The sequence below is a fragment of the Vidua chalybeata genome, chromosome 6 (genome assembly GCF_026979565.1).
Source record: "Vidua chalybeata isolate OUT-0048 chromosome 6, bVidCha1 merged haplotype, whole genome shotgun sequence".
Lineage (NCBI taxonomy): Eukaryota > Metazoa > Chordata > Aves > Passeriformes > Viduidae > Vidua > Vidua chalybeata.
In genome coordinates, this window is record NC_071535.1 from 49,283,206 (window position 1) to 49,301,207 (window position 18,002).

General features: G+C 41.0%; 1 protein-coding gene and 1 long non-coding RNA gene across 6 annotated transcripts in view; one reads left to right on the forward strand and one right to left on the reverse strand.

Moving 5' to 3' along the window:
• KCNC1 (potassium voltage-gated channel subfamily C member 1) overlaps window positions 1-17,833 on the reverse strand; it is a 120,835-nt gene extending 103,002 nt beyond the window's left edge. Inside the window, exon 1 of one of the 5 annotated variants that reach the window (XM_053946311.1) lies at window positions 16,665-17,833. In XM_053946311.1, coding sequence (XP_053802286.1) covers window positions 16,665-17,234 — 570 coding nt within the window. In that variant the 5' untranslated portion in view covers window positions 17,235-17,833. The remainder of the gene's footprint in view (window positions 1-16,664) is intronic. The other 4 variants (XM_053946307.1, XM_053946309.1, XM_053946308.1 and 1 more) reach the window with 4 other exon arrangements.
• Window positions 5,267-12,637, forward strand: LOC128789960 (uncharacterized). Its single transcript, XR_008431593.1, has 3 exons — window positions 5,267-5,573; window positions 6,184-6,286; window positions 12,555-12,637. It is a non-coding gene; the product is annotated as an uncharacterized LOC128789960 (long non-coding RNA).
• Window positions 17,834-18,002: the final 169 nt, after the last annotated feature.

Below are 18,002 nucleotides of genomic sequence, written 5' to 3' on the forward strand. Positions count from 1 at the left end.
TAGTCTTTTAGGCACAATCTGCTGGGTGTATCTTGCATTAATTTTTCATCTGAAACAGCAGAAATAATTTTGTGGATTTTAAACTGTTGTTTTGCAGATGCACTGTTAAATGTTACTAGATCTTAGCTCCCTCATCCACAAAAGCTTTGTTTTCTCTTTTCCTGTCAATCTTATTGAGGAATGCTGAATAATCAGAATGAAGTAAAGATAAAATTGTCTTCTGATGACTCGGATTTATTTTGAGAAAACTTTGGTTCCTTCTGTGTCAAGGTGTCCTCACTTTACCTGCTTAGAGAAAACATGATAGTGGAAATTCATCTAGTATCTCCAATTTATCTCCAAATCACTGTACAACTGTTGATCTCCACAATACCCAGAAGAGTTAGCTAAATAATGTTCTATTATCCTGATTATAGATGTAAATCATTACCAAGAAGTTGTGGCTTGCCAGAAGTCTCATTTGAAGTCACATCAAGAATTGGTGCATTTCTGGGCTTCCCAAATAAAATTGTAACACTTTTGTTTGCTACCTTATCTCCTTGCTGCTTCAGCTCCATCACTGTATCTGCCACTGAATCTTACACATATTTTCATGTTGGAGTCCTCAGTGAACAGAATACATTAAGAAGCCACAGCTTTTCATTAGACAGCAAATATTCTCAATTAAAGATGGCTCATTTATTCTGGACCCCTTTTTAAAAAACTATTAATGTGGTCAAACAAGGGCAAAGGGGTGCATGAGAATCACCCCCAGACTAATTCCTGTATGAGGATCACTGCTGGAACCAGCACAGCATCTCTCAGTCTGACAGAGCAAGTGCCTGTGTTGTGCTCTTACTTCCACAAGTGCCCTATATATTCAAGCCAGTTGTTTTCTCCTGAAATCCCATTTAGTCTTGGATCACAGGTGAAAAGAGTCTGTGTGTGTGAAGGACATAATGCTTGTGCGGGACTCCTGAGTGGAGAAGATAGTTTGGCTAGGTTGGAATGCTGAAAAATCCACTCTAGAGCTCTTAAGGAAATGAAGTTGGCCTCTTTCTCTTTTTATTGTCCTGACCAGTTCTTGTGCCAGCCATCAAGGTGTCTCACCTTCACAGAAGAAAATAAGTGCATCAGAACATGCTGTCCAAAATCCTCACGTGTCCTTACAGCAAAGGCTTCTCCAGAATTAGCACTGGTCACAATACATGCAGCTTTTCATGTGGAGCTTAACCCTTTTTTTAAATCTTTGGCAAACTTGCAACAGCAAAATCTGCTCTTTTGACCACAAAATCACTTACTGCAAACCCCCTTCTTCCTGGGCTGTCGTGAGGGCTGTTTCTTTGCTTGCAGCACACGCAGAAGGTTCTGCATGTTGCTAACTCACTTGAATTATTCTGACTAGGTTGTCAACTTGCTGAAAAACAAATTGCTCTAAGTGGCCACAGTCTGAGATTTCAAACTCTTGACTGTCTCTCTCTACTAGCGAGCTGCTGATTTGCCATCCTGTGTTCCCTTTCCAGGGTCCTAACTCTATTTGTCCCTCAATGTCCAGTGAACCTTGAGGGGTGAGACTTCTCTCTCCTTACAGTGATTTGTTTTTCTAGTTCTGAAGAGTCCTTCCATCTCCTATTTCTAGGAGATATATCCTCCTCCAGGCATTTTCCTTCTCACTGCTTACATTGCAACCACTATTTTCTGCAGTTCCACTTCAGGAGTGTCCTTCTCACATCTGATGGTGACTGCAGTTCCTCCACTGCATAGCATCCCATGCTCTGTGAACAAGAGAGCAGCTATTCAGCAGTGATTAAAATGCTTTTTAAAACCCAGAATTGGTGCCACAGACTCTGGGTAAAAGAGAAACTATCAGAAGGACGAGAACATGCTTCTAAAAGGGAGAGTATTTTCATGTACAGAAAGGGCTAATAAAACACAGGGCCAGGTTTAAAAACATTTGAAGATTTTTTTTCTGACCTACATGGAAAGCTGTTTATATTCCCAACTAATTTTGAACTAATCAAACAAAAAACCCTCACCTCAAGCAAGAGAAAGACTGCAGCAAGATGGATGTGTATTTGTAAATAACTCAATGGAAATGATAAAAAGAAATTTGGAAAAAAAGGCGATCCTTTTTTCCTTGAAAACATTCAACAAGGTTTGTCATATTTGTCCTTCAGATTTCAAACAGGAAAGGATTATTTCTTACCTACAGTTTTTAGCAAAATATTGTGCAGAAACTTATTTCCTTTTTATCTCCTGGTATTCCCTCTTAAATTTTGCTGCTTTGTTCTTTTTTTTTCTGTCTACCATTTTAATTTTCAGGTTTTTATTAAGTTGGTGTGAGGGGAGGAAAAGAAATTAATACTGGGGAGAGAAGAGAAACTGGGATTTTTCTTATGGAGGAAAGGATAAAGTTTTGAAAAAATGTTATTTGAGAGGAAGGGGAGAAATTGGAGGAAAAAATATTTTGTTGCCAAAATGTATCTACAGTTATTTGTTCAACCCTAGATCTGAAACTGGAGTACATACAATATACTTTCTTAGCCAAAATGTCTGTGTATTGTGAGAAGGCTTCCTAAACGACATCGGCAAAATTTCCAAAAATGTAAACCACCAAAAAGATCAAGTCATGAATGGTTTCCCTTCCTTGCAACTCTCACGAGCAGCTGAATTGGAAAGACAAATAACCTTGTGCAATAACTGTTAGAGGGGCTGGTGGCAAGCATGGTGACTTTACTTAAGCCTAATGTCTTTCTGTGTGTTTAGAAAAAAAAAGTCTCTGTTTCAGCATAATGAGAGATTGAAAATCATGAGTGACCACTAGGCATTTTGATGAAGGCAGATGTATTTAAAAAAGAATAGATTCTACCTTAAACTCCGAACTTGTGGTGAATTTTGTTAACTAGAATTTGTAATTTAGGCTACTGAGTTGGCTTAAAAGCATTTTTGTGGCCTGTGGGCACTTAAATAGCATGACTCCACTGAGTCTTATTGGGAATTATGCAGCTTGAGAGTTTCATGCCATCCTGAAATTTTTCTTGATTACAGCTAGTACCCTATGCAGTGTAAGTAGTAAATGGAAAACTTTTTTTTTTTTTTCATTTGAATCCAGGTCCTTATTGATATTCCTGTCAAAATACAGTTTCTGGTCTCTCAATAAACACAGAGCAAGACTTATGAATATAGTTTTCACACAAAATTTTTGGATGTATTTGTGAGCCTTTTGCCATCTGTATTACAGATCTTTAGAATAAACTGCTGCACAAGTTGTACAAGCAGTTGGACAGTTGTACAAGCTCATAGCAGAAATCTCTCTTTTTATTTTCGATTTTCTGCAATTGTCAAAGTGAGGAGCAAGGGATGTCACATAAAAGTATTTCTACTATAAGTTTTGCAGTTACTAAAATTAATTATGTGCCCACAGTTATCATAAGTGGAAATTGCATCTGTTAGACTGATACTGCTAAATAAAACCTGGTTGACTACTGGGATGAACAATATCCTCAGATATCCTTGTGGCAATAAAAAAAACCCAATTACTCCTAACGTTCGCATCTGAAACCTCTGCTTAAATTTACAGCAATTCTTGTGCCTGTAAACACATCCATCTCACTGCTAAAATAGATTTAGGACAATTAGAAAAAAAATATTAGATGCAATTTCTCACTGGTCTGAATTAGATCTTGCTATTGAAGTCATGAGCAGGAAAAGCTTGTATTTGCAAGAAATGCCTTCAAATCAAAGAGCAGCTCTGTGTGTTGCTCTCAGCAGACATACAGCTATGTTGAAATCCTACCAGGATGAAGAGAGTACAAAAACCACTTTACCTTGATGCTTAGAAGAATGATATCTGAATGGTCAAAGCAAAAGCCTATGGATACATATTCTCTCAGGGAAGAGAGCTGACTGCTTTACCCAGTTTTATTTCCTGTCAGATAGAAGTTGTGTAATGTGTCTGTATAAAGGAAGAAATGGCTCCAATTGCTTCAAAGGAGAGTTTTCCACCTGCTTGCAGAAAGAAAGTATGACCTCCCCAGATTCCTACATGTGAAATGTAACATTCCCCTGTTTGCAAGAACTCAGCAGAAGCCTTGTGGATGTGCCCTGTTCCTCTGAATTTTCATACAAAGTGACTTGCATCCTAATTGTCTTGAGTATTTTGCCCTTCAATATTGAATACTTGCTTCAAATTCTAATAATATTTTCGTTATTGTTGTCCTTTTTGTAGCAGCTCTTTAAAGTCTTTTCATAAATGGTTAAGACTCACAGAACTTTGTTGATGCAGGACACTATTAGTACCAGCAGTCTCCTTATCAGATGGTGATAAATAGATGTACCAAGCTACCACAACAACATTTTAAGTTTTTAATGCTTAGAACCTTTGGAGATCAACTTAGGGACCATCTGCAGTTGTCACTGACTTCTAAGAGAACTACAAAAACTGGGATCCAATGCTGAAATTTCTGTTGTGGCCATGGTGAGCTCAACGTTTATATCTAGAAGGGACTTTGATTAATGTAGGATGTCGAAGGCTTCACGAGACTATGGAGCTAGGACTCAGCCCAATGCCTGAAACAGGCTTGTGATTAGCTGGTTTTCAGATGTGGTAGCAAGTCTTATGGGTGCCTGAGAATCTTGAAAATGCCATTCCTCCTATTTCAACAGTATAGTTAGTTTAAAAAGTGCATATTTAATTGCAAAATAGGCTGGAACTGTTTTCATACAGAAAACAAGGGGCTTAGGAGCACAGTTTTAAACTTCCTGGCTTTTGCTCATGTTCTTGCCACAGTTCCCAGTAAGATTTCTCTTTCATCTACATTTGCCATAGTTCCTTCTTTCTTACTTTCTAATAATTTAAGAGACAAGATGACAGAAGAGATTAAAAAATATCTATAAATAATACCGTACGTAAAGAGGCATTTACCCACTGAGTCTTAAAACTCATTCCGTGATTTGGATCTATTTTTATAAGCTCCATCTCACTTGACACTGGCAGTGATTCACATAAATATTAAGTGTTCATTTTTAGTCCAGTGCACATAAGTGAAGCTAAACTGTAGTGTCCTTTGGAGTTTTTACCCTGAAGGTCCTTAGGATGGAAAGAGGGTTAGGAGGATGCAGCTCTTAAGCACTCTACAGTCATCACATAGCATGGAGCATTTTTATATTTTTCAATGACGTTCACATTTCAAATGGGCTTTTGTGCTGATTTTTTTTTCCTGTAGGATACAAAAATAGGGTGTGCTATCCTGAATTAGAGCCTAAACCTGAAGGCTGTGGAATAATGTGGTTACTTATTTGTGCCTCTCTGTTGTGTTGTGGTTATGTTCAACTCCATCACTATTTTTTGCTGCATCTTGTTTTTTAATTAAAGCAGCCCTGACATGTTTTATTAATTGTCCAAACATTTTGGTCTTTGGACTATGCAGCAAAGCTATTTAAACAATGAAAGAATTTTTTTTCCAATGTTTGTCACTTCTAAATTCTAATACAATTGTGTTTCTGTTATAGCAGGAGTATATTTGATAACAGATGGTAAAACTGCAAAACTATCTCCACTTCATTAGTGCCCCTGGCAAGTCTTCCTATGCGGGGTAAGTTACAGCAGAGAGGTATATTTAACAATACACCCTTTACAGTTTCCAGTAAGATTTTGGACTAGTTTTAATGGTATCATGAAAGCAGTGAATGTAATAGCTAGAGTGCCCATTGATCACTTGTGTTTTGGTTGTTAAAAACAGAACTAGACATACATTCTGTAAAAGGCTCTGATCTAGCAAAGACTTGTTCTAGTGCTTTTCCAAGTCAGATTTATCCTGGCAATAATTTAATTGAGATCACTTTCCTTTAATGGTGATCATGAGTTTTTATTAAAAAGTAATAAAATATAAGTGATCAATTTCCATTTAAATTAAAATAATGTTTATGGTAAAATATTGATGAAAAGGCAGCCTTCAGAGATTTTAAGAATGCTTTTATTTTCATGGCACGACTTAAAGGTGACAGATTGATAGTCCTGGGAAATGTAGGTCTTTTCAAAACAAATTCTGTGATGTGTCCTCACACTGACTTTGGAGCTCGCTTTGCAGCATGGCAGAACTGCTCAGGCTCTGGGGTAAAAAAGTCCTCTCTAATTCTGCATATTATCTAATCTGCATATAATCTCCTACTTTTCTGTGCATTTTGCACATTCCTTCTCCATAGGGCCTGCACAGAGATCCTGAAATCATTGAGCATGGCTCACCCTGGAGTCCAATGCATGAGGGCAGCATATGGTTATTTCCTACCAGGAACTGGCTTCCAACAAGTGAGTAAAAATAAAAGGACCAGTCTTGTCATATGCCAACATGAGACCATCTCTGATAATGCCACTATGTATGTCTGTTTTCTGCTATTGACCTTGCCGAATTCAGTAGCCCAGAATTACCACAGAGGAACAGCCTCTTCTACATTATTGGGAAATGCTGCTTTGCTATCTTCCCAATATAATGGTTTGTGAACTCCTCATGCTGTGCAAATTGGATTAACTTCACTACCTGCCTGGATTATGCAGGTTTGTGAAGTGGGCAGGGCTTCCAGGCAGAGACAGATGAAAATTTGAAATCGTGCAGTGGGAGGAAAATATTAAATTTGAAATTTCAGATTCTAAGCAAAAACCAGTAGCCACTAGATTATTGCATCCAGGGAACTGTTTTATACTACAAATATCTCATGGGTTTTTTTAATCATGTTTTTTTAAAACGGCATATATTCACTATGTATTTGGCCAGTTCATTTAAAGAGCTTCTCTTATTAGTGAAGGAAAATTATGGGCATCAACTAGGCTTTGATATAAGGTAGTTCCCAACAGTGCTTAAGGCCGTTTTGGGCACGTGCAGAAACAAAACTTTAGGCACTGGGAAATTTTAATATGCATTTAAAGAAATTACAAATGCATGGTTAGTGTTTTGGGAATTCTAAGCTTGAGCTCATAAGGTGACACCCTTCCATGAGTCTGCCCTCAGAAGTGAAGATGTAGGAAGTGACTGCTAGATTTCCTGGATGCAGGAGTGATGGAGAAGGTGGTGATGGAGAAGCCCTGCTGTCTGTGCACTGGCCACCACAGCTCAGGCACATACTGCACCTTTGGAAGGATCACAGCCTCGGGGCATCTTTTGCTGCAGTCCAGGCTGGTTTGGAAAAGACTACATCTGAGTATAGTGTAAAGTCTTCCCTTAGATGCTGTCAACTTGCTGTTTTTATAGTACAAGCATTTAGAGGTGTCACAGAAATTAGAACTCTATTGTGCTAGCTGCTGAAATAAACATATAGTAAGGGAAAAAGAAAAAAGTGCCAAGCAAGTAACCTAAGAAATTTTGGCTTTCTATTTTGAAAGTGACATACTAAGATTAAACATCTTGTATGATTACACACAGAGTAAAATTCATAGAAAATGAGAGGGGCTGAAGCATACCCAAATGATGTGCCATACTGAGCTAATAAAATGTGGTGTTTGAGTGCTTTGTGCCCATTGCAAATGTTCATTTGCTGAGTTAATGTGTGTGACCTGCCTTTGTACTATCGGCATGCTGCAGATGAATGTTAAAAATCACCTAGTAAGAACAAAGGCTTACCCTGCTGTCCCAACCAAGATATCTTTTGAGAACAGTAAATGCACAGTTTTAGGCATTCCTATAGCTGATGGTAATATGGACATGAAGATAAATTTGTGGTTTGGAGTTGAAGATGCTATAGAATTTTTACTGAATTTCAAACTTGTATTTGCCTGTAGTCCATGCCACTGACACAGTGAAAACTGAGTTTCTTGCTTTGAAGAGCAGGTTCTCCAAAAGATGCTTTCTTTAGACCTGTGAATGCACTTTTGCACTATTGATTTCCTGCTGCTTAGACATAACTAACATTTTAAGTAATCTATACAGTTTTGAAATTTACATTAGGTCTTTTAATAAAATCCCTAGCACCTCAGGGACTTCTTGGTAGGACAGACAGTGAACGTCTACCAAGTGAACACTAAACAACAGAACACTAAATTTCAATAACACTTAAGCAAAATTCCGACCTAAGCTGATCTGCTACTGCCCCAAAACCAGAAAACCAACCACCACCCCACAGCAGTTGCCTCAGTCTGGGTATTGGATGAGCTATCACAGCACAGTCAGGTTGTTCTTGGTTTGTCCTTACAAGTGCTTTACTGAAAAACCCTGAGTTAAAATCAGTTCTGCATTATGCGGGACACATTCCCGAGAAGTGCTAAGACGTACTGTCACTAGATTTCTTGCAGAACTCCACACTAGAAGAGAAGGGGAGATCCATGCTAAAAAGGGAAACGGGAATAGCACAATGCGGCTGAGATAATGTTGTGGTGTTTATAGAGTAGAGATCAAAGGCTGCTGAGAAGGCAAGCCCTTTTGCATTGTGTGTTGTGGCAATTACACAATTGTCCTTGTCCTGAAAAATTTTACCTGAAATAGATCTGCGTGGATCTCTGGTTGGATCCCACTAAAATCAGTGGTGACTGTGGCCCTACATGGTGGGGTGGGATTTTAGTTATGGTCTCTTTGCTTCCTGCCTGTGTCTTTTCTGCTCTAGGACATGACCTCCCTTCTGCTGGAGGTTGTAGGTGGTCAGCGTTTTAGAGATTTCTTCCTATTCATTTTGTTTTGAAGTCTGTTATCAAGTCTGAAGCATTCTAACTGAAGATTTTAATTTAATTTATACCTGAATAAATCACAAAACTGGCCTCCACCATCTATACCCGTAAATTGATCTGGTGTAATGAAGACTGCAAGAAGCCCAACCTGATAAATAGAACAGGGGTATTGGAATGAATTTTCAAGGGAAATCTGCAGCTAAATTTCTTAGGCATGTAAAATGATAAGCAACCCAAGCTGAACAGATCTTTCTGTATTTAAGAATATGTTTTTTGAGGGCAAATGTGGGAAGCAAGAGAAACTCTGCTGCAGTCAAAACATTAGGTAACTGTTGATGTATCTCTGTGTACCTTTAATTGTTTTGTGAATGGGTAGATGATCAAGAAAATTCAGACAAGAAGATCAATTTGGTTTGGTTGTGCAGATGAAAATGTATGTTTTAACTTGTATTTGCCTCCAAAAATTATAAGACTCGGTAGCAATAGGTTTTGCCTTTGCTATTTAATACCAAATAATCCATTTTATTGCTTCTCAAAAGGGACATTCTTTCCCAGGTTTTCAAGTAAAAAGCCAGTATGATATTTTAAGCTATTTCTTGTAGTCACAACACCTCAGTGGTCCTGACCCACGATTTTTCAAAGTAAATCTAGCAGTGCTGAGATTTACTGCTGCTCCTGAAGTATCAACATAATTACGTAAGTGTGTGCCAGCAGCGTGTGCCTGTGTCGGTAGCTCATGTGCAGCACACACATTGCTGGCTGTCTGCAGTGCACTGAAACACAAGATTTATTGCATTTACAAAAGGGCATTACAATGCGATTTTAACTTACTGTCATTAAAGGGTCTTACATCATAAGCAATCACTGCAAAAAGCCTTGGCCCATGATTTATTCGTAATTTTTATTGCATGATTTATTAGCGCCTCTGTTACATTTTATAAATCTTATCAGAAAGAAATTAAAATCAATTAGGGCCTGGTCCTTTTACCCTTACCTGTGTTGGGTGGTACCTGGTTCTCAGCCTGAGGGAAACAGGGATATTCCTGGAGTAAGCTATCACTCCAGGAGTAGGAGTGAAGATAGCAAAATCTGGTTACTTAGTGAGCACAGGAGAGAGATGTAAAAATCATTCCAGAAATGACAGCATTTGGTTTATATTCCAGGGGGAGGAGGTGGTTCTCCATGGATTCATAGATTTCTCTGATTTCATCCGATCCTACCGCTTCTGTGTACCATTTGGTGTGAATCACGTATTTATGTAATTCAATATTCAGCAGGGAAAGCCAAGTCAGCCTTCTAAACTGTTCTTTCCTCAGATCAAATTCAGCATATAGTAACCGAGAAGCTAATTGTAAGACAATTGTCAAGATCTCAAAATGGCTTTTCTATCAGTCTTATATCCCAAGAATGCACAGAAATTTCATAAAATCAAGCTTATACAAAATGGAAACTCAGTTTTGCCATCTATATTTGCATGAGAAATTACACACTTGATTATCAATTAGGGCCCAGTTTTTCAATCTGAATACCCCTGCTTGCCCCTTTTATTACGAAACACAGCACTTGGATATGATTTAGTTGAACATTAATTGAGGTCATGTGGTTTATTCTACAGTCCTTTGTAGTAAAAAAGGCCAATAAGATTGTGATGAGCTTTGTCAGTATTAGAGCTCTATGTTTTGATGCAGTGTGCTAAAGATGCTCATGTCTTTAAGAGATTATGAACACATGTATTTGAATATGTATGCTCCTAATAAATTGCTAAGTTCTATTGCACTTTAGTGCTTTGGAATGGAAATAGGCAACATGTCTATTAAAAAAAGCAGTACACAGCAATTAATTTGTTATCCTGAACCATACTGCAGGAAAATTAATTTCTGTCCTTGAAGTTGGTGGTAATTTTGGCTGAGTTTCAATAACAGTAAGGCTGGGCCCTCTGTTGCTGATTTGCTAACATCTCTCCTTATGTTAAGAGAAAGTATGCCGTATGTACAGACTTTAATAAAGTACTACCATAAATATACACACATTTTTACAAATAAGAAAGACAAATACTGTTAAATGCTAGATCGCACAGCAGAAGGAAAGAACAAGATGGAAAAATAGTTTTCCTAGTTTTTCCTATTCCTCTAATATACCACATTTCTGCAAACAGTTCTAAAATAGAAATATTATAATTGATCTACAGATCTTTTTCTCCTTTGTCTCGTGATAGACCAACAGAGAACTACCAGTGTTTTGCTGCCTTTTTTGCCCTAACCAAAACCAAAATAGCAAATGTCAGGAGAAGGGCAACGAAAATAACTGAAGGTACATAGGGATGGATTAAAGAGAGAAGGGGTCAAATATCTTTCTGAACCCAGCCACTAAATTCGTATTGATTTTAGTGGCACCACAGTTACTTCTGCAAAAATATTTTGGGGTGGTTTAATTTTGAAGTTCTTCCTCATATGGAAATCCCACTCAGCATCGTAGGAAGTGGCAGCAATAGGAAGCCATATATATGTGTATGCATATGATGGTATGATCCATACAATCACAGCCTTGGCTAAATGAAGTAAATTTTGTAACCTAGAAACATTAAAATTAAATGAGATTTAAAAATTGAATTAAAATGGCAGCAGATGCTGTTCTTTTTTAAGGTTTTAGAATAATAGAAATAAAATTGGAAATAGGAAAATAGATTTTCAAAAAATGTCCTTGAATCCAAACTGCTAAGTCTGTACTAGGCAGCCATGAAATTGTCAGGTGGGTAACATCATCTCTCTCATCTCCCTGTGAGATCATGACTTCAAAGAGGTTATAAGATTTTCTGGGCAGACGTCATATCTTCCTGTGTGTTTCTGAACAGCTCAAACTGGTGAAGCCATGATTCTGCATGGCTGTTCTGATATTTAAAATTTTTTGTGTGTGTGTGTGCGAGGTAGTTTAAAAAGGTATTACTTCTGAGTTTGGATGGACAATTCCCAGGAGTTACTTGTGTACCTGCTCCCACCACCATGACCAATTTGATAGGGACTGGATGTGGGACTTGGAGCAGTGAACACTTTCAAACTGGCATTTCTTTGGTCAGGATGCAGAGAAGACTACCATGCTTACTAGTGGGTTATATAAGGATTAGCAGTAACATGTTCCTTGATGGGAGAAAATAGGTATAAAATGGAATTTTAGGAACTATATTAACAATGAATGATAGAATGGTAGTTAATAGATGTCTGTAATTCCATTATACTACAAGTGCAAGGGAAACCTCATTTGATGTGGAAAGATTCTCATTTTTCCAGAGCTGTAATGCAGCGTGCAGTTAAAATTAGGCTGTCTCGTTAATTGTCACAGTATATGGTGAGAATTCCTGCAGCCAGCTTCAATGCAGGATTAGATATGGCTCTGCAGGAGACAACTTCCAGAAAGGCTTAAGGTGGGAGAGCAGCTCCACCAGGGCCCCTTGGAAGCTGTCCCTGAGAAGGGTAGAGGGAAGTGAGTGGGGCAGCTCTCAGCCCCTCTGTCCCTGTCTCCTTCTGCTTGGTGGGACGCTCCAGACCACTGTCTGTGGAGTGCTCCTGTGCCAAGCGTGTCCCGCATCACACATCTGTGGAATAAGCTCCCTTTGTGAAGGATGAGGTGTATGTGTTCCCACTCCCTGATATCTGGCTCAATTCCTGAGCTAAGCTGTGCTGGCCAGGGGTAAGGAACGAGCAGAATCACCCCAGCCTCTAATCCTCAAGACAGTGTGGTTATTCAGGAACTAGGAACCCATAAGCCTTTTTATACCTATAAGTTGTACTTTATAGAGAGAAAAATCAGTTTAAATGAACACAGCAAGGTTGAAATTGTCTTGAATGCACAAAAGAAAGCTGGAAGAAATCCCTGGGGAATACCTTTTCTCATCTCTTTACCACTATCTTTTTTCCTGTCTCCTTCTCAGTGTCAGAAACTCGTCCTTCAAAAGTCACCCACTGAGGAAAGCGGATTCTTCTGCAGGATGTGAAGGGGAAACATGAGGGAATGGTGAGTGAGTTTTGCTTTTCCTCTTACAGATCAAAGTGGTACAGCATATGCTAGGATTGCAAGTCAAGCTGTTGAGAACTTTCCACAGGACCCTAAACACCTTTTATTTAAAAAACAGTAAAAAGGTTTATTTGGAAGGACTACAAAAGATTTCCTGAGAGTTCATTAAAAAACTTAACTGTCCAATTTGAATGTGAGCAGTAGCGCACAATCTCAGCTGAAAGCTCCTCGTTCTCAAACACTGAGTAACCCAAGGAATGTGAATTAACACAAACGCAACCTTATCCTGCTGTGGAGGAGGAGGAGGAAGGGGAATAAATATGTTGAATACCTGCAGGCCAAACTCACCAGGAAGTCAGTGGGAGCTTTACTAGTGGAAGATCAGCATGACCAGATATAAATATGAAGGAGAGAGGATGCCAAGAAAATATTTTTCACACATTTGTGTACTGAGGGACCTATGAAGTCTAGTAAGTGCAGAGGGCAGCAACTCCACCACAGTGTAACTCTCTGCTGCTTTAGCATAGCTTTCTGGCTGACTCTATTTCCCTCTTTCTGCCTACTTAGAAAAAATAAATTTACGAAGTTGTCTGATGATGCAAAAAAGACAGTTCTAATGAGCTTCATAGAAACATCAGTTTAGGTATGTTCAGTGATATTTAGCTGTCTGGACAGATGATTTTGACAATCATTCCGTATCCCTGGATCTTTCCCATCACCTTTTGTTATTCTGTTCAAATCTTCAGGTACAAGATTTTGCCTCTGATATCCAAATGTGGATTCTTTAGGTTAAGGAGAAGCGTAATACCTATTTATCTTACTAAGATAGATGTCTAAGGCAGTCTATTATTTGAAACAAACTATCTTTTCTTGTTACAAATATAGAAGATGATGCAATTTTTGAAGTGTTTCCTCTTTTTAGAAAGAACTACATTACTAAGAAATTAGCGTGGAGAAAACTTGAAATTAATTAAAATCAGCCACTATTGTTTTAACAAGCAACTGTTGACTATGTTGCACCTAAAGACAAATGATTAGTGACTAGGAGCTTTGTTTAATCAAAGTAAGAAATAAACAAAACTTGCAGAGTTAGCTGATTTTGCCTGATGTACACAAATTCACTCCCAGTCTTCCCTGGCTGTCTACAACTAGATCAGAAGTAATTTAGTATGAGTCAGGTGGAGGTGAAGCAAAACAGTCAAATGTACTTGTATTTGCAAGCAGTGTCCATCAAAATCCTCCAAGAATGGCTGGATTTGAGTAAATGCTGAGCTTTTCATAGACAGTTCCTAAACATTCACTGATCTAGCATACCTACAGTCCAGAGAATCTTGCTTTATACAGATATGCAGATTTTCATTTAATCTTAATATGCAGAGACTGTATTCCTTTTACTTGCCCAAGTGTAACACTATAATGGTTATATAAACTGATTCTTACATTGAGATGTTATTTTGACATGCATTTTGGTGCCATATGTAAACATCAAAGGTGTGACCTTAGTACAGGTCCCAGTTCCATGTAGGAAGAGAAAATTTTGTGATTTTTTTTTTGACAAAATGGCAATGTGAATTTAGATTTTGCACAACTGTATTGCACTTTGTAGCAGAAAATAGCAGACTCAAGAAGAAGTGGGGTAACAGTGGCTTTGTTGCCTGACTCTACCAATAATTGCCTTAACATACCATTCACTTGCTAATGATGTTATCAATTATTTTACTATAAATTAGCTATTGTGAGCTTCAGGTCTTTTTGCAATGTCTGTGTCAGGTTACAGGAGCATAAATCAAACTCCCATCTCTTTTTACATCCATAACCATAATGTATGGCTTTTATTAGGAAATGTTAAGTGTCCTATAATGTCGTCTTAATGGACAGGGTGTGCATGTGTTGATGAGGAAAGCCATCTTCCTTCATGCAAAATATTAATGCATGTGGCCTACGTCTCCATAGATACAAGTTAAAGAATCATGTTTAACCCATGAAATATTGAGTACTCATATTTATCTAGTCTTAATAATCCTCTAAGGAAAGAACAAGTTAGAGGTAAATCAGGAGTTGAACTCTAACAGGTATGCACAAGAGATTGGGAATAAATGGTACATCATCCACTCAAAAAAAACCCAAACAAAGCCAAATAATTTTATAAAACACCTATTGCTAAATGTAAATACCCTTAGAGAATTTATATCCTTCTAAAATTCCAGACTGTGCATCACAAAGACTCCTAATATTGGTTATAAATTTTTGTCCTTCTCCTAAAACATTATAATGCCTCCAAGCAAAAGGGTGTTTTTACTTCTGTATCCTTTTCATTGGGACAACATTATCCATTTGGCTTTCGAACCATTTCCCAAAACCTTGAAAAAGCACATTACTTTCACTTGAAATGTGTTTTACCAAGAGATTCCTGGGTACCAGAGAGATCTGCTATTCAGATTGCCTGCTATCATTGGGCTTGATTAATGGAAACCAAGCATTTTGAAGGATACCCCCCAACCTTGCCTTTCCATGTTCCCTTGGCAGAAATCAGGGATTTGAAAGCTGCAATACAACAGCATCATCTTTCCATCTTGTGGTAAATATTCTATTATTCCTTTATCCTCCATGCTGTTTAAAGGAATTAATTTAAAATATGAACTCCTTTGCTCACAGAGGAAGTCTCCAAAGGGTGTGCAAACAAGAATCTTTAGAAATGCAGCAAGATACAACTCCAGGCTCTGCTCCAGCTTTCCTCATTCATTCATTTTGTAGACCTGGTGTCTCCCTGCTGGAGATCTCTGCTCAGACCAAGTCTCCAGCAGCTGCTATTCCACCACCCATTCATACACAGCCATCTCCCCTCTCCCTGCTCCTTGCATTTCCACTTCTCTTTCCTACATCCATCCAGTTTTCTCCCTGATCTGATCTCCTTCTTTGATCTTTCTCAGGAACACTGATCACCCTGCCCCACAAAAGCACCTCTCATCCCTACCGAGGGCTGGCAGAAATTAAGCTGTAACAAAGGTACATTTAAGAGTAGAGCCTATGCCAACCAATTTCTTTATGAAGGCACTATCCTCTATCTGTTTCCCTAGTTATCAAATTGACTATCTTGGGAGTTAATCCTGCTGCTGTTCCTGAAGCAAATGTTTTCAGTACTTTTGATTTCAGTAGAATCAGGCCCTAATTAATGTAATTATTCTCATAGCATGAGGAGATGCCTACTTAAAGTAGTTGGATGACTGTTAGAGACCATTTTTATCCACATTTTTGCTGTGAACTGCACCAGTGTGCATTCCCTTTCCAAAACAACCGCAGGCACCAGGAGGGGAGGAGTTGTCCTTCAGTAGCAGGCAAGAAACCTGTCAAACACAGTGTCCCTTCTACATGAATGAAACCTTTCTTCTGATTAATACTTTGCATTTCCCACAGGGAAAAAGACACAGAGCAAGCAGCTAAATTACCCATTTTCAGAGAAGCATGTTCATAAATATTTAACTTCCTATGTATGAGAAAAGAGAAAGGCACTGATTCCCTTTCCAGTCCAGGCTGAAACTCTCCAAATCCCCTGGTACCACTGGAAATGCCTGCTCCCATAATCCCTTCTCCATCTCATAAAGGAGAGAGAGCCATTAGCTTGTAAGAGGGCTGGACAAGGTGTCTCTCTTTACTGGGGGAGGTCTGACTGTAAAAATCTGTGCATAGAGGGAAATTACCTGGTGTAATGGAGATCTCTCAGGCCCATGACTGGGACCCTGCCCCAAGCTGTTCCACGAGTTTTAAGAGCCTATTAGAAAATAAGGGTCTCTGGAGGCCCACATCTGAGTACACAAGCTCAGGCCTTGGTGTCTACTAGTCACCCACGCATGGGGCCTGCTTGAGAGTGTGGGTTACATCCCCAGAGACCCCACATGATTTTTGTATGGCCACACACATGGATGGCTGCTCTGCTTTGACAGTGGAGAGAACCCTGGTGATGCTGGGAGGAAGTGGGACCACAGGGATGTTTGAGTGTTTTGATGAAGATGCTGATTGCATAGCTTACCCTTGCATATCTGGAGGAGTAGGGATCCTCAAAGAGTGCCCAGATGCGGGGCTGCCACCGTCTCCAGAAGCCCCCAGACCTGCCATCTGGGGAGTCACTAAGTGCTAGGCGTTTTGTCATCTCCAGCTCATCTTCACCATCACCAGAGTCTCCGGTGCCATCTATGTCTCCGTCCTCAGCACTGCTATCCAGGGGAGCCCCACCAAAGCTGTCCAGAGCCTCTTCGGCGTCGCGGTGCTGCCGGTAGGTCATCCAACAGCAGGGCTCCACATCGGTCTCATCGATGCCCCAGAAGGCCAGCTCCTCCTCATACAGGGGCCCGCACACGTCCGCGGGGCAGTGCAGCTTGCCAGTGCGGTAGTAATTTAGGATGTGGGCGAAGACGCCCGGATGCCGGTCAAAGAAAAACTCATCCGTGCGCGGGTCATAGTCAAAGTGACTGTGGGCATCGGGCTCAGCGATCCAGGCCAGCCGCGTGCCGGGCAGGGTGCGCAGGGTGCTGCGGTAAGTCTGGTGCCTAGTCCCTCCCACGTTGATCACAATGCGGTCGCTCTCGTCGCCCTGGCCCATCTCGTCTCTTATTAGGCATGTCGCAGACTCATCCAAGCAAGCACGGCAGGCAGCAAGCCCGTCAGGGGACGGCTGCTCGGCGGCAGTCGGTGCCTAAGCCGGGCCCCGCTCCAGGCCCGCGGGGTCGAGGGGCCCCGGCCAGCCCCGCTCCCCCGGGGCCGCTCCGAGGCGATGCCGGTGGCTCTCGGCGCTGCGCCGCCTCCGTCTGGAGTCAGACGCTCGGGGTCCGCGGCAGCTGCAGCCGCGGCGGAGGGGCAGGGGCAGGGGGGGCCATGCTCTGGGAGCGCGGGCGCTGCGGTGCCGGAGGGGGAGGGCCTTTCCCTGGTTGGACGTGGCCAAAAGCACAAGGAAAAAAAAAAAAAAAAAAAAAAAGGAAAAAAGAAAAGGGTGGGGTGGAAAGATAAATCACGGCACCCGCGCTGCCCACAGGTGCGCGGAGCTGCGGGGCGCCGGTGCTGGCTGCAGCCCCCGCAGGGCACGCGGGGCTGTGCCCGCGCCCCTCCCGGCAGTGCGGGGCGGGGGGCGCCGCCGGTGCTGAAGGGACAGCGCCGTGTTCCCGCCGCCTCCGCCCCTGCGCCCGGCCGGCCCGGGTCGAGCGCTTGCCGGTGCGGGCGGCGGGACCCGCGGCGCTGCCGCTGCTCCTCCCGCTGCTCCTCCCGCCGCTGCCGAGCCGCTCGGTGCAGCCCGCCCGCCGCCGGGCACCGCCGCGCAGGCGCCGCTCCCGCCCGGGTCCTAGCGCGGGCCGCGCCCGCTGCCGCGGCCCGGACA